Source organism: Drosophila takahashii, chromosome 3L (genome assembly GCF_030179915.1).
Source record: "Drosophila takahashii strain IR98-3 E-12201 chromosome 3L, DtakHiC1v2, whole genome shotgun sequence".
Taxonomy (NCBI): domain Eukaryota; kingdom Metazoa; phylum Arthropoda; class Insecta; order Diptera; family Drosophilidae; genus Drosophila; species Drosophila takahashii.
Window position 1 is genome coordinate 23,698,822 of NC_091680.1, and position 22,922 is coordinate 23,721,743.

Here is a 22,922-nt window from a genome sequence, read left to right on the forward strand (position 1 = left end):
GAGATCTCAGCGTTCATACGGACAGACAGACGGACAGACAGACAGACGGACAGACGGACAGACGGACAGACGGACAGACGGACATGGCTAGATCGACTCGTCTTGTGATGCTGATCAAGAATATATATACTTTATGGGGTCGGAAACGTCTCCTTCACTGCGTTGCAAACTTCTGACTGAAATCATAATACCCTCTGCAAGGGTATAATGACGGGAAAAAAGCTGATTTGACAACCCTGTAACGAATTTTCACTGTATTTGAATGGTTGTTGACAAAGTGTGCGACACCCTGCGGCGATACGTAGAACACATATTCTACACAGTAAGACGACATCTATTGCCAGAATTGAGCAGTACATTCTAGATGGCGCCAACGATAAATGGAACAGTGTCGAAAGTAATCCGCTATGTGGCGCCATTGTAAATTTACAATATAAGAATCATGTAGATTTCAAAATCCAGTTCAGTCCGAGTCCGAGCCGCCGTCTTCCGGCTTCCTGGGGATCTTGTTGGCTACCGCCCCATCCTCATCGTCGCTCTCCTCCAGAAGGAGAAGGAGCTTGGCTGGAACAACTCCCTGGCGACACCCAGGTTTCCGAAGGAGGCTCCGGAGCTGCCGCTGGCTGAGGATCGCATCTTCCGCATGCGTTCCCTTTTAGGCGGGAGCGAGGGTGGAGTCTGGCATTGCCTGATCAGCGAGGCGACGTCCTGGGCACTGTTGGTGATGGAGTGGCACTCGAAGGTCACTTCGAAGGACGAGGAGGACGTCTTTTTGAAGGAGAACTTCTCCATTGCGAAATCCGAAAAGCTGTTGTTTGGTGCCGATTTTCGATAGTGTCGATAGGCGAATCAAGTCATCCCTGAACTTGCGATAGATCGATAGGCCGATTTCGATTGGTTTAACGGTTTTTTTGATTTTACCACGTGTTTACGCATTGCGAAATGGATTTCGACGCCATGGAATCGGAAGTCCAAGCTGGATCCCAAGTTGAAGCCGAAGCGGGAGCCCTAGCTGGAGCCCAAGCTGAAGCCGAAGCGGAAGCGGATGCCCAAGCCCAAGTGGAAGTCCAAGCTGGAGCCCAAGAGCAAGCCCAAGCGGGAGATCTGGCAAGGTTTGGGCACAGTTTGTGAATCGTCACTGTCTTTGGATCAAAAATGCATTGTAGAAGAAAATACACAACATATTTTATTTCTTTTAAGGACAAAATTTCTTAAAGTAAAATGTTCGTAACGGGAAACAATAAATCCAATGAGTGCATAGATAACCGGATGGAGGAGCCTCAAGAAGTCAAGTTGGCGGACTTGCCAGTTGAGATCTGGGAGATGGTCCTTTCCCATTTGGACTTAAAACATCATAAATTATTACGAGAAGTATCAGGGGAGCTGCAAGACATCAGCAATTCTTATGTATTTCACCGCTAAAAGTGCTTTGAGATAGCCCATCAGAAAAGTCCGAATGAGAATATCCGCGAGTACAAAGTTAGGATCGTGCTGCAGGTGGGTTTGTGCTTGGCTTAATAGCTGTTTTCCTTAACAATTTATTATCCAATAAAACTATTTCTTAGATAATGCGGAACGTGGTTTGCTACTTTACCGATAAGGGTTACGAGTCGCATTTGGTCCTCACCTTGTTGACCCTCCAAGGTGATGAATACAAGGTTAGAGCTCAGCTAAAAAAATTTGTTGTTAAATTTATGTTTCGTTTGGAGCGGCCATTGAATGTATTTAGTGCTGAGGGCAGGAGAAAACTTCAACTTCGGTCCGCAAGGGTATTTAACTTCTACTTGAAATTAATTAAATGACGACTTGAAAAAATTCGTAGCCATGACCTAAGTATCGTCCAAATGAGGCCTAGCTAAAACGACAGCTCTGGCTTTAACCTACCCCCACAAGTAGAGACTCCCACAATTACCGCTAATTGCCGGCGCCCAAGAGAGCGTAAAATTAATTAAATTTACTTGGATTTTTGCACCTCAACTTGCGCGCGCCCATTAATTAGTGGCCAACGGTAATTTCGCCAGGGTTCAAACTTGAGCGTTAAGTTGCCGCGGCTGCTTGAGCAATTCAGTTTGCCCGGCTGCATTTTGTCAACCTGATTGGCCAGAAGTTGTCGTCATTAGGAAGCGTTTAGCGTTCTTGACTTTTGCCAGCCGCCCATTTCCACAAACAATTAATTAATCAAATATTAATCCATTTTAGGGCAAACGTTTTACTATTACGCCATACATTATCATCCCCAAAACTGCGTAGGATGTAATTAACTGATTACCATTTAAATCTTTCATTTGAAATTGTAAAAACATGTAATTTCTATGTTATATCCTTTCCAAAAAATCAATCACAATATTTGCTGCTGATGACAATGCGTCTTTTATTTTTCGTTTTTATCTTTTCTGGTTTCTGATGTATGTATATATTTTGTGTGTATTTTGCTTTGTTTGTGTGTGTTTAGTGTAGAATTTAAATACATTTAAATTTAATTTTAAATTTATGCTATGCACTTCTATCTGCGTTTAAAACATAAAAAAATTGCACCGCTCGTTGTTGTTTCAATTTGTTGAAATTTCTTGTCGTTTTTGCTAAGTGATTTTGCCTCTCTGAATACCTTTCCTTTTCTATCCATCGGTCGCCCATCCATTTTCTTGCTCGCTCTATTTTAACAAAGCTTAAGTTTAGTTTACAACTGGAGACTTAAATGTAAATGTTGGCTACGTTTAACTTTAATCTCGCATTTTCGGTTGTATTCGTTTTACCCTTTTCGTTATATCCTTTTTGGGGTCGATTCACCTCGCTTCTCGTTGGCAACTCCAATTCCGAATTGTTTAAATTTAAATTGTTTTCGAAACTGTATAGTACTTATAAGGTTCAAGTATTATCTCAATAACTACACAGTGCAACATGAAAAATGGAACCGCAATTCTGATTTCATGGGCGGAAAGAACTCATCGAAATAAGCTAAAACCCATTTTGGTTTCTCTGGCTTAGCTCGGGTTTACCTTTTATAGCGAGTTAAAGTTTTACATACAAAATTTATTTGTAACGGCCATATCTTGTGAACCGATTAAAATTTCACTATCAAGTCTTCAGTGATTATGTAGCTATGAACCCAAGGAACTAAATTGACAAATGACTCTTGCGCACTTAGCACCTAGTGCAACTAGCGCGTTAAAAAACCAATTTGCCTAATTTTTCGATTTTTAACGCGCTAGGTGTACGTCTTCGCAAGAGCCATTTGTCAATTTAGTTCCTTGGGTTCATAGCTACATAATCACTGAAGACTTGATAGTGAAATTTTAATCGGTTCACAAGATATGGCCGTTACAAATAAATTTTGTATGTAAAACTTTAACTCACTATAATAGGTAAACGCGAGCTAAGCCAGAGAAACCCAAATGGGTTTTAGCTTATTTCGATGAGTTCTTTCCGCTCATGAAATCAGAATTGCGGTTACATTTTATAACCCTAAAAATGTTGCACAGTGCTATAGATTGGAATAAGGTTAAAATCTTGCCGAAAAATCCAATCAGAGTTGAAAACGAAACGATTGTGATCCCCTCTCCTGCTCCTAGGTCATAGACAAGTTCAACTCTTCGCTGCCATTGGAAGATGGTGGTCAGAAGATCACCGTCAGTGGTCGCCGAAAGTCCGCGGCGGTGGCACCACCACCCCCACCGCCCGCCGATCCACCGCCAGCGCCAGCAGGCCCACCACCCACTGCTCCGCCCGCTGCCGTTGCCAATTGGCCTCCATATTGGCCGGCATATTGGGCATAATCCAGACCCACATCGCTGGGCGAATGCAGATGGGGCTTAGCCTCCACCGCCTCCAGTTGGGGCGTGGCATCGCGATCGTCCAGTCCGCTGCTGCTGTTGTTGTTGTGCGAGCTGGCACTACCGCCCCCGCCACTGCCCCCTCCCCCGCCGCCACTGAGAAGCAGCTGTTGTTGCTGTTGCTGTTGTTGCTGCTGCTGTTGCTGTTGCTGCTGCTGATGGTGGGCCGCCGCATGCTGCTGGGCGCCATAAATCTTGGATATGTCAAAGGCATAGTTGGCCGCCCGATCCTGGTACATCTTGGAGTCGAAATACGCCTTGGTCAGCACACTGGGATCCAAGTAGGCGCTGTAGGCACTCGCCTGCGATGAGTTGCTCAGATACGAACTGCGCTCCAAGGCGAACTTGTCCATCTGCCCGGAGAGGGTGGCCTGCCAAGAGGGGTGAAAAATGTGGATATTTAGTAAGGTGATCGAGAATATAAGAATTACATAAAGAAAGTAATTTAAGTGAAATTAGTTATTATTTTTGCACAAGAATTAATCTGTCAACGCAAAACTATGACTCGATTTTTAAGACAACTTAAAAACCACGGAGAATCCATTTTTTTTGGGAATACTTTTTAAATATTTTAAAAATTCCAAATAAATCCCAATAAAAAAAGTTTACTTTGAATATTTTCAAATCAATCGAAAACGAGAAACACCCCTCACCTCTTTATCAATATTTATTTCACCAATTAAACATATATTTTCTAGGGCTTCCCACTAAGCTCTTTTAATCATCTTTATCAAAGGGAATCAAAACAACATCATTGATACCCTTTTACCAATTGAAAAAGTTTTAAATCTGAAAAATCAATCGAAGATTATTGGTAAATGATGTCGGCATAACGTCATAGAAACCATAACCATAGTCCCTGAGTCCCTCAAGTGCTCCCACTTAATTCGAACAGACTCAACCGCAGAAACCTGGAGTGCTTAACCTTCTGATTAGTACAAATTGCTTAACACTTTTGCGGCTTTATTTGACCAACTAATTGTGGCTAAGGCTGTGGAAAACCACCCCTGCCGCCCCTCCCCCGTCGTAATGCAAACCGAAACGGTCTCAATTTAATTTTATTTGATTTGCAATACGTTTTTCATTGCTACACCAGTTGCCAGTTCTTCTTGTTGATGGCAGATTGTTGGGATGGGAATGGAAACGGGAATGGAAATGTGAATGTTAACGGGTACTAAGCACATCAGAGGGTTGTTTTGCTTCATTTCCGTTTTGTTTTGAGTGGTTGCTTTTGGCCGAGGGGTTGCACACTGCGCTCCCCTTTTTCAGAACCAAACACTTGGCTCTGGGCTATAATTATGTTGTTAACACATCATCATCACCATCCTCCTCGTCATCCTGGCCTCCCCAATCCTCGGGTTCGGCTTGTCTCTGGTGCCGAGAGCGTTTTGGATTACAATTTGATTTGATTTGCACCCAATTGGGAATTAGTGTGGATTCGTAAATATTGTGATCCATCGCCTTAACGAGTGGATATTTTGTTTGTCTTGCTCGGTTCGGTTCCGGTTACTTATCCGTGTGGCAGTTAATTGATTTAAAACCCCTTGTTGGCCGAGTGGGTTACGCAACGTGGTTCCATAGAGCAGGTGGTCGAGGATGACAGTTCAGTGTTTAGTCAAGGATTGTACAACAGCTGAGCCAACAATTTGTTTTAAAAAGTCCTAAGGATGTGCTCAATTAATCAACAAATATCCCTCAGGGTTAAGCTTCAAGCCATAAAAAACAAAAATGTCTGGTGTGATTTAAGCTTTAAATATTAAGATAAAAATCATTATTATTGGTGCTGAGAGTTTTCTGAATATTATTTAACTTTTAAACAGTTTTCTGTTTTATACTTTTATTGATTTTTTTATTTATTGGGTTCACCATTCTGAGAAATATGAATTATTAGATTAATATATTGAAATAAATAATCTTTTTTTCGTACTGCCTATTTTAATGCTTATAAGATTCATAAAGGTTCAACAATCTAAGAAGTATCTTACGAATATGATCAGGAATGCTGTCAGCAATTTGCCGTGTCAGAGTTATGAATCCCGCCCACTATGCAATTTTCTTTTAGACCTCCTTCTCAAAGCTCCTTCATTCCATCACTCAATCGAGATTTGTTTGGCTTAAACTTAGTCTATTATTATGGCGGAGGAGCGAGGTGTGTTATTATCGGGCAAATGGTAATGCCGGGCCTTCAACACCCGCATCGCATCTGCAACGCCACATCAATCACGGAGTGAAATAGGCATCGCCCGGAGAATTACATGCCCCTGAACAGAAACAGAATGGACAATGGTCGCGAACCGAGAGTCATTGCTTTTAATGGGCTTTGTTAATCAATTGAAGTTGGGCATGGGTAGCTGACCACCTGATGGAGGAACAAAGGTCCGAACTTTGGCTATTTCTTGCACGTTCTCGGGATTCCTTGCAGCTTTCCTCTGGGCAGCTGGTTGTCCACTTTTGAGGACATTTCGTTTCCCGATCAGTCGTCCCACCTGTCCGGTTTTGTTTGTTTTTGTGTGTGTCCGCCTGCCCTTGTTTATCAACTCGATCTGGTCTAAAATGAGGAACCCCTGACACCGCTAAACATGTAATGACAACTTGCCGGCCAAATCCTTTGGCATGACATGTCAGAATACTCAATTGGGCCAGGATCTACCGCTTTTTCGCCTGCTTAGTCACGGATACACGGAAAAAAATTGATAATATAATTCAAAAATAGTTGTTATTAAATAATTTAAAAGAGTTTTATTGAAAGCAAGTAATAAATTACTAGAAAATTGAAGGGGCTTTGTTAAAAACAAATGGTTCTCACTTTTTTCTATCGACTTCTGAGTGGAATGTTCAAATACTATCTCTTTTTTCTCTGTGCAACGGACCGCATGTTTTCCGCCTTTTAAAGTAGGCGTCTTCCGTAGGAGTTTGTAATTATGTTATTAAGGCAACCCCGCAGTAACCTCCGCCCATGTGCACACACTATATATATGTCTGTAATTGGTCTCCGCTACCGTTCAACCTTTTTGATGGACGTCGTGGCACTTGAGCCTAGCGAAAGGTGGCAAGGGCAGGGAGGAAAGGGTATTGGGCAGCGAAACTCACCTGCGTTGTGGTCGGCGTCGATGTCTGGCCGAGATGGCTGCCCAGGTGATAGGCAGCCGCTGTGGGACCGGGCGCAAAGTAACCTGGCGTAATGCCTGCAAGTGAAGCGAACAACAACGGGAGATGAATTCGGTTTTAAGTTCCCAGTTTTCTGGGGGTTTTAGGTTAAGATGGGGTTATGGAAAACAGTTTACATCAATTATGACCGCGCTGCAGGGACAGTGTCCCATGAAGTTAATAATAATAATTCGTAATACCTTATAGGAACTTGTTTTCAATTCTTTTTCAATTTTTCATTTTAACAATCCAGTTTCAGATTATAAAATTAAAAAATTTCTATTAAAGAAATTATCCTTGTTAAATAAAAGATCTAAAAGTTCTTAGCCGATTTCACAAATATGGTTTAAAATAAATAAAATAATATATTTAATTAAATAACTAATTGTTTTACTTATTTTCATAATATTTCTATTTAAAATATAAAAACAAATCGTACTAAATTATAGCTTCTAAAATCATTTGAAACCACTGTGCATCTTTGGACTTGAAATGCAGCTTCGTTTCGGATCAGTTTGAGGTTGCCTCGGTGTGTGTTTAAAATAATTGCCACTCGAAATATTTGCGTTCTTTGTTCGGCCAACTCTTTCATTTCGTTTAAATAATAATTTTCCATTCGGGGTCGCCATCGCCATTTAATTGGGCGCTGAATCAGCTATTTTACTTGGAAATGAGTGTGTCAGATCCGAAGAGAGAGTATCTGGTAGACGAGATGCCTGGAAGTCATTATCAATTGCCCTAAACGGTAGTCGTCCATCTGCTCTCCTGGCCTTTTGTGGCCAAGTTGATAATTACAGGCGCCGCTTATTGAAAGACTTCGGCGTTTATTTCATTGATGGCGCTATGGATTTGATTGAGAGTCCAACCGAATTGGGATCTTCCACCGAGCAATTAAATTCGCTTAGACAACAAAGTTTCCATCAAACCACAAGAAATACAATGTATTTATCTGAAAGGTTTCTTTCTTTTCAACTCGTTGGCGATTTCAAGTAGCGACGGTTTCGTATGCCATCATCATTGTCATTATTATAATAGCGGATTAGGTAGTTGATCCATTGTTGTGGATCTTTTTGTAATGACCGGTTGCAGTAAACAAACGGAAGCTCGGTTATGCTTGGAAATGTCTTAAGTGGAATATTTATTTTAAAGAAGCCTTAGCTTTCTTAGGAGATTTTATTTCAGTCAATTCTCAAAAAAATATTAAAATTATATCTACAAATAAATTTATTTTTTTGAACATTTCAAGCCTTTTTCTTCTTAGCTTTCATTAGCATTTATTAAATGTCACCATTAAATCTACAATATATACTTATGTTTAGCTAATTCCACAGCTGACTGCACTTTCTGCTTTCCAAATCCCGTCCTTTTCATAAAGTGCAGCGATGGGGAAGCCACGAGCCAACTAAATAGACTAATTCGGTTTATTTATTACGCATTTCCTAGCATTTTTATTATCATTTCCGGTGGGCATAAATCATCCAGCCGCGTAAAGGGAAAGGAAAGGGAGACTAACTTAAACCGAGAAAACTTGCGTTAAATTGAGGGCCCAGGCTCACGACCGGGATAACAGCCGCTCGGGGTGAAAGACAAAAAAACGTGACAAATGCTAATTTAAAACCTCCAGCCAGCGGCAAAAACTACATACAACCCACCCACCCACTTCCACTCCCCGTTTCATGACCATAGAAAATCATGAATGGAAACTTATGCTCCTGCTTATGGCTCATGTCTCATGGCTCTTCCCTGTCTGTCTGGCTGGCTTTCCTTTCCTTTCCCCGATCCTCTCCTGTCACTCGAATGAGTTGCTAAGCCAGGATGATGACTTCACAGTTTGTCAGCCAGATGGGTGGTGCCATATTGCGGTTATAAAAGATTGTAGGATGATTGGGGGGATAGTTTTGGTAAAAGTCAGCCTCATACCCCCAAAGCCTCCTTATTTCGTGTCAAATTTGCATTTGTCTTGAGTTGCTGCCGCTTGTTTCCATAAAACTCAATTATTATTTTGTTTAGTGCTTTGCTTTAGGGATTTCAGGGGTTTTAATGTGGAACTTAACTTTTGGCATAAATTTCGGGTTTCTTCAACTATAAAATGGGGTTTCTTAAATCAACTCTTGAGTTTGATTATATTTATTATATGACCTACTCGATTATATTACAAGTTTTTCAAATAAAATGTTATCGTTAGTTTTCATTTAAACCTTTATACAAGTTTAAGACTTAAAACAATAATTAGCAAGGAAAGAAATAACTTTGAACGATAAATATATTTTTTTTAATTAAAATTTTTACTAAAATATAAGATAGCTAACATACTATTTTTTATTTTTCCAAATTTATACATATGTATTATAAGTTGTCATTATAGTCATTATAAAAATTATTTAATATTACAAATAAATGATTACAACTTACCCGCTCGTAACGCCTCTACGGGCACCGATGGATATGGCATTGGATAGGGATAGCCATCGCGTCTCAGGGCCTTTGGCTTTCGTCGCGGTCGGTACTTGTAGTCCGGGTGCTCCTTCATGTGCATGGCCCTGGGGAAGAATAGTCCCTAAATTATTAGTTCTAGGAGAAAATCCAGGCCGAACTTACCTTAAACGTTTGGCCTCATCGATGAACGGACGTTTCTCCTCCTCGGTAAGCAACTTCCACTCGGCACCTGGAAATCGAAACAGTTCTCGTTAATCCATTAGATACATTTGCTCTCGAAGTTCTTGTCGAAACTCTGGCCACAACAATTGGAGTGCACTCACGAGAAGATGTCGCACATAAGCATAATGTCGGGTCGGGGTCGCCACCCGATCCCCCAAAAACTTGTCTTGTCTGTGCAAGAAGGATAACAGCAAACAATGTCGTTGTCAGTGGTTGTCTCTTGTCCCACTCTTCACTCACTAGCCGTCTCCCTCTGCCCCGCCATTGTTCGGGGTTCCCCTTTTCGATCCAGACGAGTTCTGTGCTAACCCCAGCAGGTGGTTTTGGGTTTATAATTCGGGTAGGGGTCGCAGGAGGAACGCAGAAACGTAGGAACGTTCTTGAGGGCGTTGGCCAGGATGTGTACAAGGCACTCCCACACAGAGATACACGTGCCACACAGATACGGACAGGCAAGGACACATACTATAAGGACACATCCTATAAGTGGCACATGGGGTTGCTTTCGGGGAACCATTCTGGCTCTGGTTCGTCCATTGTGCGCTTGGAAATTGCAAATGTTTTTAAGTTAACGTAAAACGTTATAATGACATGTGTCATATGACGTCTGAAGAGGGGACGTGTGGTGTCAAGGAGAGAATTTGACGATGGGCTCTGCGGTAGTGGAGTTGTGACAACAACAAGGACCTTTCAACCAGTTGTGGAGTTTGTTTAAAGGTGAAAAGGGATTTGCTTGGCTGAGCAGCTTAACCATTTCGGTAGAATGCTTAGGAAATTATGTCGCCTTCTTGATTAAGCTTTGTAATTATTATTAATAGGAAATTTGCAATCAGTTGTATTTTATTATATAAAATTTGAATGTTGATAAAGTCAAATAAAGACAATATCGCATTAACGACTATAAGATAAGTTTAGTTTCAAAGACGTAGAAACATTTTTGGTGACAGCTTTTAGTATTATTTGGAAGATAAAGCCTCAAGCAAACAATTGTAATTTCCTAATCACCAAAGAAAACGCAAGAAAATGTTGACATATTGTAAGTAAATTGGTTGGCTCGGCAGTGTGGGGGCAAGTCGCTAATTAGTTATAACGTGTAATTTTAGTGGCTTGTCATGCGGACACAAAGCCGGAATAATGTCACATACACACTGGGCCACAAAGCCACTCGCACACACCGGAGGCATTGTTATGACAGACAACGATGACAGGGCCAACTGGAAGTCTCTTCTCGGCCGAAGGAGGAAACGTTTCGAGTGTCAGAGCCAGACTTGGACTGAGGCCCACACAGGCAACGAAAACTATAACAATAAGGCCAATACAAAAGCTCAAAAGGCTCCTGTCCCCTTTCCCAATCGCAATTCCACCTCCACTTCCACCCACTCATAATGGTAAAATACTAATTTATAGATACATTGACAGAGCCAAGGGCCCAGGTCCAACTGGCCATCAAATGAGCAACTCTCCTTCTGGGGACGACACCTTCGAGAGAATGGATATGGATGTACATAAATGGGGATGTGGGGGGAGAGGTGGTGGAAAGGCGCCCTGGACATAATAATAAACAAGACCGGCAGCAGCCGGTGGGAAAGGGGGCATACTTGTAGATACAAGTTGAGCAGTTGAATAAACTAGACCCACAAAAGGATGACAATGACAATGTCTATGTTTGCCCAATGTCTATGATGTTGGCGCCCCTTGGCCAAACAGAGCTCTCCGAGGCAGTCCGAGAATTTCCTCCTCTCCGGCTGGTTGACCGGCTTAATAATTGATACGAAAAACAAGCCAGCACTTGGCAGTTGCGAGATATTTCCGAGACTCTTTCTGTTACAATTAACAAGTTTTTCCGGCCTGGAAACGTTGCACGTTCACGTTCGCCTAACCCACAGAGCAAATATTTGACCACCGTCAGCAGTTGCAGTTTCCAGTTCTGGTTGGGATTTCTTTCTTTTTTGGGGGTCTGCAGTTACACTTTCCACAGTCACTCGGACAATCGGGCTACTTATGGGATTACTTCGCCTCTGTTCTGTTCTGTACTGCCCACTCATAAAGCGGCCACAGATTAACTTGTTTGCCCAGCAATTTAATGGCTTTAGGTGGAGCGTTGGGAGTTTTCTCCATTTTTGACTTGCCCTCCACTTGGCCAGTCGAAATCTGGCTTATTTGCTCGCCCTTTGTTGGGGCAATCGTGAGAAGAAGTCTTAGTTTCTGGTTAAATTAGTGGCTTTGGAGTTTGGATAGGGAGCTCCGAAACAACTTCCCACGCAGGATTTTATGAGGCAAACTTTCTTATGTTTCTAAATTTATCTGCAGATCGATTTCTTATTTAAAAAAAAAAACATATCAAATTTAATCCAAATATTATTCCTGATAATATATTTTTTAATAACATTTTTTAAATAAATCTTTCATTGTGCAGGCATCAATTAATAGTTTGTTGTTTAATATTCGAGATTCCGGCATACACATCGACAGAGATATTAACTCGATCTCAATCAAGAATAAATTTATGAAAAGTTCGTAAACAGTTTTTTCTACGTATTCGAGCGAAAGGCCATGCAAAGAATACTCTTTTGCTTGTTCCGTTTATAATATGCCATATTTTGTAGCATACTTAATAGGTGTGTTTTTGTAGTCTGTTTACAATTACTTTTATATCATTGATCAGAGTAATCAAATCGGTGGATGGGCTAAATCAAATATGCCATATAAAAAAAAACAAGTATATATTTTTACCCCTGTAATACCCTGATATACTCCTCACTTAACGAGTATCGGGTATAGAAGCTTTGTTTAATATTTTTTAAAATACCCCAGCATTTTTTGGTTCCGCCCATTAAGCACTCAGTTGCAAAGCCCACCTGTCAGTTGCAAGGCAGCGTCGTAACCTTCACGCCCACTCATCAGCCTCCCGCCCACGCCAAACTCCTTTCGAGAGCTTTTTCCAATTGCAAACTAATCAATTGTTTGCATTTTATTGAGCAACAAAAGGTGGCCTAGGGGGTGGGAAAAGGCTTGAGTTCGACCTTTTGTGATTGTTTTTTTTTCCTGCCTCTGCTCCTTGGGCCCATTGTTCCGCCGGGTCTAACGGCTCATTCATCCATCTCTGCTCAGCTTTGTCTGGCATTATTAAATATTCCCGCTGGAGCAGTAGCAGCAGCAGCTTTGATTAAAAATAAAGAACATTGTCGATTCGACAGGTTTTTCAATTATTTGCGAAAATACAAAACACGGCAGAAAGGAGACTTTCCGACGAAAAGCATAAGCATTGTTCTTGTTGTTGTCGCCTTTTGTTTGTGCCGCTGCTGCCGTTGGTAATTCAAATTTCCAGACAGTAATTAATGACAGTTACAATTTCAATTAAGCCCGCGCGCTCGGCACAGAATTGTTTTCTATAACATTCACTTTTATTTTGTTTCATTTTATTTTATTTTACCCACTCATATATACACACAATTTTTTCCAGCCTTTTGTGGGCTTTTTGTTTTTTGTTTGGCGAATAAAATAAATGGCAACGCCAGCGGCGGCGGCGTCTGAAGCTGAAGAGCCTCTCCACTGTAGCCAGTCTATGCGGCCCTCTCGCTCGCACCCGGCCGCCCCGTCTCTTTCTATCGCACTCTGGCCGTCTCTATCGCACTGTGGTGAAAAAGTAGCTTTCGCGCCGCCATTTTTTGTGGCGCCTTTGTTTATGCCACAGTTATTTCGCCTCCTCTTCCTCTTCCACGGCCATCATCTTGTGGCTTTTTGTGCCTTTTCTGTTTGGCAATTCCTCATAATGAGCGTGGCCTTTGTCGTTGTTGTTGTTGTTGAATTATTCATTTAATTGAATGTTGGCTTAACTTTTTCAAGTGCAAAAAACTTTGACATTTTGTGTAAATGTGGCAAATGTTTGCTTTTGCTTTCCTTCTTTTTATATAGCCCCTGTTCTTTTTTTCATTTTGTTTGCATTGTTTATTTAAATAAATCGTTTTTGTTCGGTTTTGTGGTGTAATGAAAGTTTTCAAAATTGTCCTCGAGATTAATAATGGCATAGAAGAAGTGATAAGTACAGTGAAAGCTATACCGGATGTAAGGAAGGAGGGTATTAATTAGCCTTAGGGGTAATGCTTTAAAGTATACCTTCTTTTGTAGCCTTATCCGCAAAAAAATATAACTTTTTAAGCTTTAAGGTACTCTCCTAATGGTAAATAAGAATATGTTAGTTCCCCTTGCCTGTAAAATTATACCTTTTTGAAGGGAAACCCGAAAAAAGTTAAATACATAAATAACTTGTAAAGGACAATCTTTGGACTCGCGGTCATATTATTTATCAACCTGGTGGCTGCCAATTCAGTTTTCCCCACTCTGTCCCAGTTCCACCTATGCCACAAAAGAATTTTCCGAACTCCCGCCCCTCCACGACGCTCCGATTTTCCACCCGCTCTAAACAAACCTAACAAAGACTGCAACTGACAGCAAATATTACTGAAGGAGAGAGGACGAGCGAGAGGAGCTGTCAATTCGAATAATGGATTTGCCAAAAAGCGGACTAAAAAGAAAAATGTGAAAGGCGAACAAAAGCTTTCAGCTCAACAATATCAACAACAACGGCGCAGGGAAAAATCGAAAGAAAGTAATTCGAAATTCAAGTTTGTTTCTAAATTGTATTTAAGTTTGCTGGATCTGGATCCCATCGATATGTTTACTTGAACTCGTGGCATTGGAAAAGAACACTAAATGGATGTACAATACGGGATGGCTTATAAGGAGAAAGGGTTCCTCCAGGGAGTTGGGGTAAAACTCTCCCCAAAAGTAGACCCCTTTTTTTTTGTTTGTTCGCATCCTTCAGATGCAGCGAGTTTCCCTGTTGTTGCCCTTTGGTTCGCTCAACTGGATGGCAAGTGAGTCGCATTTAATTTGCTTTTGTTTCGACGCAAACAATGGCTAAATAGAAATGCAAGAAAAAGTCATTTAACGAGTGCTTGACTCGGGGGAGTTCTGGATGGATTGCTTACTCAGGGGAAACCCCGGTGAGTTTTATTAAAAAATTGCACAAAACGCTGGCAAAATCCTTAAAGTTCAGATCGATAATGGCCTGGATGAGTTTGTCCTTTGGTTATGATTTGGATTTTGATTTTTTGTTATCGATGTTATGACAGCAGCTACTGATTAGTCCCCCAATCTAAGTAGGACTCTCATCCAATATGCATGAGCTGATCGAAAAAAGGTAGTCCTAAGAACCGGCATTGTTATGCTAAAGAACTTGCCTGTCAGCTGCCACGTGTCGAGTGTCTGCAAGTTGGATGGAAATTGAATTTACTATAACGCCTACACAGAGAAAATTATCAAAAGTTTTAGGTGCAAAATAAGGGGTGAAACATTTTAAAAAGTAAAACGTTTCATCCAAATTTATTTTACTTTGCATTTTTTAAACGTTTTCATTTTTATTTTTAAAACGTTTTTATATGAAAACGTCACCTAAAACGTTGTATAATTTTCTCTGTGTACACAGACAAAAAACTTCCTACCTATTTCTGATTCCCAAAAAAATTACCTAAAATTTTAAATAAATTTTTTTGGGTCATTCAAAACAAAAAACCTTCTTGGCAAAAAATTGTTTATTTAAAGAAAAAAAAATAATTTTCGGAATTTCGAATGGAAAGTTAAAGATGCGTGTACTAAATATTTCAAAAAAATATATATATGTCCTTATATATAATGATAACAACAAACTTAAGGAATTAATTTGTAGCACTTTTAAAATGTAAACTTTCAAATTAAATCTTTAAATATCATTTCATAAAACATTTTTAAAAACGAATATTTTTTTCAGTGATCTGGCTCAAAAACTGCAAGCCAAAAACGCCCGAGAGCCAAAGACCCGATAAGACTTGCGTGGGATTATCTGACGACGCTCTTGGCCCTCCGAAAAATAAACTACTTAACTTTGCAACTAGTTAAGCGGGTGAGAGACAAAGCCGGTCGTGATTTGGCGAATCAGAATTAATCGGGTGGGTGGTGCTCTATAGACAAGGTCGATCCCAAGACCGAACCCCTTCTTCAAGCGTAATCAACAGCTTCCTGAGCTGCTCTTCCTGCTCATTGTTTGACAGCCGCTTGTCACTTTTGACAGTTGCGTTGAGTGGCGGGTGTTTTTGGTTTGTCATTGTCATTGTACAGTTGGGTATTACGTTGATTAGTTTAACTTGCATAAGCGAGCGATAGAGAGGGAGATAGGGAGGAGTGAGTGGGTGCGAGAGATTGGCAGGTCGTGTGCCGCATTTTAATTTCGTTTTGTATTGCCCCATCCTTTGTCCGCAGATTATACACAATTCGAAAGAAACGTTGCCACCAGATAACCGAGGCTTTCGCGGCTTCAGTTACACAAAACACACAAAAAGAGAAACTGAAGTGAGCTTGGTTGGGATTGAAATAGTTTGTTTGTTCTGGAAATAACAGCCTTGAAGGAGCTCATGGTTGGTTGAGTTTTCTTGAACAATGTTGGTGGCGTTCTGTTTCAAGACAAAAACCCAAAAACTAAATAGATCTTAGAATACTATATGAAATAAAGACCTGTATAATAGTGCTTTAGCTTTATTGTTTTGCAGACAAAACTTTAGATTAATTTAATATTTGATATTACAGAATACTCCCAATGTACTCACATAAATAATCCACTAATACTCTTAAAACTTTAAAAAACTCACCCAGCCTCTTGGAAATCTCGGAATTGTGCATTTTCGGATTATCCTGAGCTATTTTGCGTCGCTGAAGACGCGACCAGACCATGAAAGCATTCATTGGACGTTTAATGTGCTCCTCGTTCTGTCGCTTCGTTGTGTTCTGGATCATCAGACTGAAGAATACATCGCTGTGGGTTGAAAACATACACGATTTTATTGAGCTAACAACTTGAAGATTAAGATTTTTGATTTTGAAAAATAACAATTTATTTCGGTTATTAAAAAAATAAACTAAAGAAACTAAGTATGTTAGGAGGCGTCCATATGTTTTAATAAAATTGGAGGTGGAGGTGTCAGCCAACAAAATAATTTGTTTGTTTGATAAATTGATTAAATAAAAGGATTAGGTATAAAACAAAAACTTATTAATTTTACCTGGCGCTGCTGCCGCTGTTCATGAGGCTGCCCATGTTCTGGTGGAGATTGCTGATGGGCGAGGCCTGCGAATTGTGGTGCAAGTGGGCGGCTGCTGCGGCGGCCATCACGCTGCTGGAGGCTGGAGCACTGTGGTGGCTACTGGTCGCACCGCCGGCCACTGAGCCCGCTCCACTGGCCGAACCCGAACCACCGCCCAGCTGGGAGCTGCCGTTGCTGTGCGGTTGGTGGGTCAGCGACTGCGGCTGGCTGTGGTGCGAGCCCGAGGACGAGGACACCGATGGCTGGCCCTGCTGCTGGATCTGCTGACCCGCCGGGTGGTGCTGGTGCAACTGCGAGTGGTGGTGCGCCAGATGGAGCGCCGAGTGGGGATGCAGGCCCAGACCGGTGGAGCCGTTCGGCGATCCGTTACTGCTGTTGCTGCTGCACGGGTGGTGCTGATGCTGCTGCTGGTGCTGCGGCGACTGGTGGGGATGGTGGTGCTGGTGGTTCAGCGACAACTGCTGACCGTGCAGGTGGTGTGAGTGGCCGAGTCCCTGGTCGGATTGTTGCTGCTGTTGCTGCTGATGCACCGCCGCCGCCAGTTGGCCGAGGTGGTGCGATCCGCCGCCGGTGCCCAGGTGAGACTGCAGGGGATGAGCGAGCGATAGGCCGGTGAGCGACAGGTGCGTGGACAGACGTTCCATCATATCGCAGACGGAGCCGGGCTTCCTCGGTGCCTCAATCTGTGGCCCTCGAGTCGGCGGGCGGACTGGGTGGAGCTGGATCTAGTGGTGCTGGAGTCGGTGGTGGTAAGAAGTTTTTGATGCGTCGAGCTAGAAGACAGAGAGATAAAGATTTATCAATTTTATTCGATTTATAAGATACCTACGGAAATAAGACTATTGCTTGTTAATAGGGGTTAATAAAAAGTATTTCAAAATAATAAAACTATCTTAAAAGCAGATAAAAACTGGCAACGGAAATAACCAATATTTCTAAGGTTTTTATACCCTGGCAGAGGGTATTATGACTTTAGTCAGAAGTTTGCAACGAAGGAGAAGTTTCCGACCCCATAAAGTATATATATTCTTGATCAGCATCACTGACAAGTCGATCCAGCCATGTCTCGCAGTTTTTTAACTATCGGGATAACACTTTCCCAAAAGTCTTCTTTCTATTGCAGGTAGTATAGAAGTCGGAACCGGCCGGATCGGACAACTATATATTATAGCTCCCATAGAAAAGATCGGAAAAAAACGTAAAAAAATTCTAGTTTTGTTTTTTTTTAAATATTTATGAATTTCAAATTCATTTTAGAAAAATTGGAACACTACATCATATATCTGCCATAGGAATCATCGGAAAATTAATGAAAAATAATAGGAAATTGAACATTTTTGAGATTTTTCGGCTGGCCGAAGCTGGCTTCATTTCTTGTTTTTTAAGAGACTTCTCTGGTTTGTAATGATTATTTTCGATTATTTTTGAGCCCTTGTAAAAAGATTTTGCTTTAATTAATTCGAAAATAAATTCATCAAAATATCAGCTCTATTAATTCACGTTTTCTCACAATAAAACATCTGGCTAACTTAATGGTTCGGAAATTCAGCTAGCCGAATATGGGCAGCAAATCTCTTCGAGATGGGACCACAGTCCATGCAAATATCCACTGCAGATGACACATTTGCGAAGGATAATGCGAGGCGAATAGCAGGCCATACATGTGCATGTAGAAGGAGGACTCGCACTCACTTTCGGGCATATGTCCCCGGCACGCCCGCACTCGATTGTCCTCGAGATCCTGCTCAGGACGAGGACAAGGACGAGGAGGAGGAAATCCGAATCCAAATGCGAATCCGAAAGGGACCATTAAACAAATTGAAAGCGTTTAGCCGGACGCTGGCTTCTTGACCCTTTTCCCTGCCCGCTCGCCGTATTTAACACGTTTGCGGATGGAGCCGGGGGCATCAAGTGGACCACGTAAATCCCGCTTATAATGCACGCACATGTGGGATTGAAAGACCCGGAGTATTGAAGCCTATCAACAGCCGCCACATGACCAGCTCATCCCACCGTGTCCAAAACAAGCGGCTTGGGTGCAAATAAAGTACACAAAAATGTAAAATGGGAAAGAAATGGGTTTCAAGTGCCCCGTCGCATAATGGAAAGGATGGACGACGTCGTCGTAGTCGTCTCATTTGTTGTTGTGTTATTGTGCCTCCCGGTCGGTTTTAAGGGTTGACATTTGGCCCACACAATGGGCGCAAAAGGAGTGAGTTGGTTTTTCGAGTCCAATTCCGGGCGAGTTGAGGTGGCAACCGCCAGCGCGGCTCGCAAGTGGTTTTTTTGGCCCCGGAGTCCACGACTCCACTCGGCATTGTTTTTCTTTTTTGTCCCCGAAGAATGGGCCTCAGACGACATACTTTTAAGAGCTCAAATCAATTAGTTAATTGATTAACAATGCCCCATTGGGCAAGGGGTCACATGCCGCGGGAGGGGAAACGTCTGCGAGCGAAAACAGGAATAATTAATATTATAATTATTTTTGTGTGGGTAGTCAGCTAATTAGAGTTGATTGGGTGGACTGTGAAGGTTTGTTTTGGTCTCTCAAGGTCTTGTAAGAACAAACTTATCAGCTAATTTAGTTTCCAAGTTATATTTTAATAGCTAATATCACTAATATTTTAAAATATGGTTTGGAAATGAAGAAATAAACTAAAGATTAAATATAAAAATCATATAAAATATTTATAAAATATAATTTTTAAGGTAAACAAAAAATTGGTTCAAGTTTTGAAATCAATATATATGCAATATTTTAATTGTTTACCACAGAATAGATATTTTTAAGTTAAATATACAAAATTAACAATGCCCGTGGACATATTTCTTGTGTTTATATTCAAATATACTGTTTTATAAATAGGTTAGCTTCTTGAAATAATTACCAAGAATTTATTTAAGCAGCATAAATTTCGCAGCCATTATTTACTTAAGAAAATATATATTTCTGGAGTTCTTTTATTGACCTTGAATAATTTATTCAATTTAATTTATATAATTGCGTAACGCGGATGTGTGAAGGGTGAAGTTATTTGCATGAGGATTTCTATCATAATCCCCATTCGCTTGAGTATATTTTCAATAAAATGATGTTTGTCTAAACTTAGCTATTGTATAAAACAATTTAGCTTCAAAAAAAACTTTTTTAAAATTTCCATTTATTACTTCTCGGTTATTAATTTTTGGACATTGCTGGCTTTATGAAGTGACCAACCTGGGCTGAAACCATTTATCTTTAAGTGTCCCACTCGAATGTTTTTTCCTGCTGCCTTATTCCGCAGTCTCTCCATTTTTTGACCCTGTTCATTGGCATTCCTGGCCATGCAACACATCGTGGTCAATAACTTGTGTTGGGCTATGAGAGGCGACATCTGTACTGCTTCCGGGCATTACCACTTGGTGTTAAAGTAAAAATTGCCCAGGCATGCGTATTAAGCATGAAATTTATTTTAAACGAAAAAGAGGAGCTGCGAGCGCGAAGCCCAGGGACACGCATATTTGTAATCCTTATGGAGTGCAAACAAATTTCTGTGTTGTCAAGTTGCTCTCCTTATTTTTGCTCCTCTTTTTCACGTTGTTCATTGGCATAATACACAGCGAGAAATTATTGTTACAAAGTCTGTCAAAGTTGATTTATTCAATGGACTAATATATCTTAAAAGTTTAAAAGGTCTATTGTTCCTAACAACTTCAGTCGGATTGAACTGGGTTAGTTGGCTGTTAGAAGCTTATGTCTTACGCCGTGTGAATATGCTTCATTCAAGGATCAAGAATAATTGTTGACTAATATGATATTAGCTTCTTTTAAAAAGTTAGTTTTATGAATTTTTATAGGTTTGTTTATAACAACACGTCACAATTGAGTTTATTGAAGTTGTAAAAAATTTAATAAAATCGTAAATGACAATGTAGAACTGACATTTTTTCTTGATGTGGTGCAGTTTCAGTTGCCACAGTTGCAGTTTCAGTTGCACCACAGGGCCACCGTCCGTTTCGACGGTTGCACCACCAGCTGTGCACAAATTGCACTCCAGATATTTTTATTTGCTGTGAATATGCCAGCTCCTCTTTTTGATTCGCTCCTCCATGCAGACAGAATGTCTCTCCGATATTTATTTGTAACGGAAATGTAACCGTTAAGCCCAAAAGCGTGGGTATTCTCAGAGTGTTAATCTAGTAGCTCTAATAGATAACCCACCAGACACCTTGTGTCCGACACTTTCTCATGCAAATCGAGAGCTGGGGCCGTTCTTCTGTTTCGTGTCTCAGTAGGAGTAAAATTAACCCGCTGGCCACTTGAGTTTCGGGGGCCATACAGACCCACTCGTAACCCCCGTCCAGGTTGGCCGTGTTGTTGCTGCTTTTCGTTCATTTGTTCATCCGTTTGTTGGTGTGTCAAACAAGAATTATGATCGGCTTAGCCACATGCTGAGCCCGAGATCTCTCCCCCCACCACCCAGATTCTTCTTCGCCGCAGCGGAGAGGAGTCCCGCGGTCTGCAGCCTCCAGTCTCCCAGTCTTCGGACGGAGTCTCAATACAGGTAGAGCTTTAAGTGTCTCCACTTTGTGTTGAAATGTATCGCAGATACAGGGTTTTCGGTCCCAGCAGACCCTCCATTCAAAAGTGTCGTCTTGGCCGCCCGCTGGGATCGGATCTTCTCAGGGCCCTAAGCCGCTGGGCCCCCTAATGTTTGTAATTAAGAACTTTCACACTCGCAACAATCGCCTCGTAAACGTACCAGTATCACCTTATCCCCTGCTCCCCCAAGGTTTAGTGTCAAGTTCGTGCCAAGGGCAATCGAAAAGAAAAAGAAATGATACAAAGTCAGCCACAGATACAGATACAGATGCTTGGTGATATAGCCGAATATTAATTAGAATTCTTCGCAAACTCTTCTTGGGATTGTACTCTTTTTATATTAAGCAAATTTGTTAAGCAAATACGATGGCCAAAACAATGGCCCAAAAATATTTGATTGACATCTGGTTCTGCTTCCATTGGGTCGCAAAATAATTTCACAAAACTCTGTTTGCACAATTGGGTTTTTTGTGAGCTGGTCCAAAGTCGATTTCTATATGAAGGGGGCACGTCACATTCAGATCAATTGTTGTCACAAATTTTGTGTAAATATTAATAAACATACTTTGCTTTCCTCTATTTCTGCTACTCTTATTTGCTCTAATTGCGTCATTTACAATTCCCTGGGGTTTTTGACTCTTTTCCTTGCAGCTTTTCACATTCCTTGAGTCGGTTTTCATTTATAGTTCGAAATTAAGTTAACCAAACAACCTTGAATGCCCCTCGGAGAGAGAAAAAGAGCTTGCTTTAATTCAAGTGGAAGATCGAAAGCAAAAGTAAACACACCTCGAGTGGGGGCATAAAGATTCCGACAATGATTGGGCAGAAAATGAAAAGAGGAAAATCCTGAAATTATCCAAACAATAAAATCTGTTGATTCCCCTTGTATCTTGGGCACTCAGACTCATTTTGTGGTGCTCTCTCCATGTTTACCTAATTGATGGTCAGGAAAAGTTTTTCAAATTGCGTTCTGAACGGCTTTGAATTAATTACATCTTTTCAAAAACCAAAAGAGGCTTTTAATTGATTTTTGCCTGAGAATTTATTTGGGTTACTATTAGTTCACTTACATAAATTCATTAAACTTAATTGGCTATTAGAATAAACATTTAAGGTTTAAGCTGGTTTAAGTTATTTTACGGCTTCTAAAAAGCATATTTTTGTTAATAAAGTATTACAATTAATATCAAAAGTTATAAAAGAACAATTAAACTAACAATATTATTTATTTCAAACCAAATTGGCTTTAGTCTTAGGCATCGATAAAAAATAATAATAAGATTAAAGACGATTGAATGCAAGAAATTTAATTTTAATCAGTTATTAATCTTTTGGTCTAAATAAAGTTTTAAGATTCGTCGAGAAACCTCAAAATCTTACCTCGAAAGGTTCTGCATTTCCTTTATATTTTCCCGTTTCCCGGCGATGTAATCAAATATTCGATGGCGGCATATATGCGGAATATACTACCGAATCATCTGGATAATATATGTTTATGGTTTGTTGTTGTCGCTTATGAATTCCACTTTCCGAACTGCCATAAAATGTCGAATTTGTTGACTTTTATGA

At 40.8% G+C, this 22,922-nt stretch overlaps 1 protein-coding gene across 1 annotated transcript; it reads right to left on the reverse strand.

Annotated features, from left to right (window-relative positions):
• Nucleotides 1-3,487: 3,487 nt before the first annotated feature.
• Sox21b (SRY-box transcription factor sox21b) lies at nt 3,488-17,544 on the reverse strand. Its single transcript, XM_017142086.2, has 6 exons — nt 16,730-17,544; nt 16,319-16,482; nt 9,576-9,642; nt 9,390-9,517; nt 6,921-7,015; nt 3,488-4,201 (listed from the first exon to the last, which is right to left on the reverse strand). The coding sequence occupies exons 1-6, from the start codon at nt 17,416-17,418 to the stop codon at nt 3,614-3,616; spliced, it is 1,731 nt and encodes a 576-aa protein (XP_016997575.2). The 5' UTR covers nt 17,419-17,544; the 3' UTR covers nt 3,488-3,613.
• Between the last annotated feature and the right edge of the window lie 5,378 nt (nt 17,545-22,922).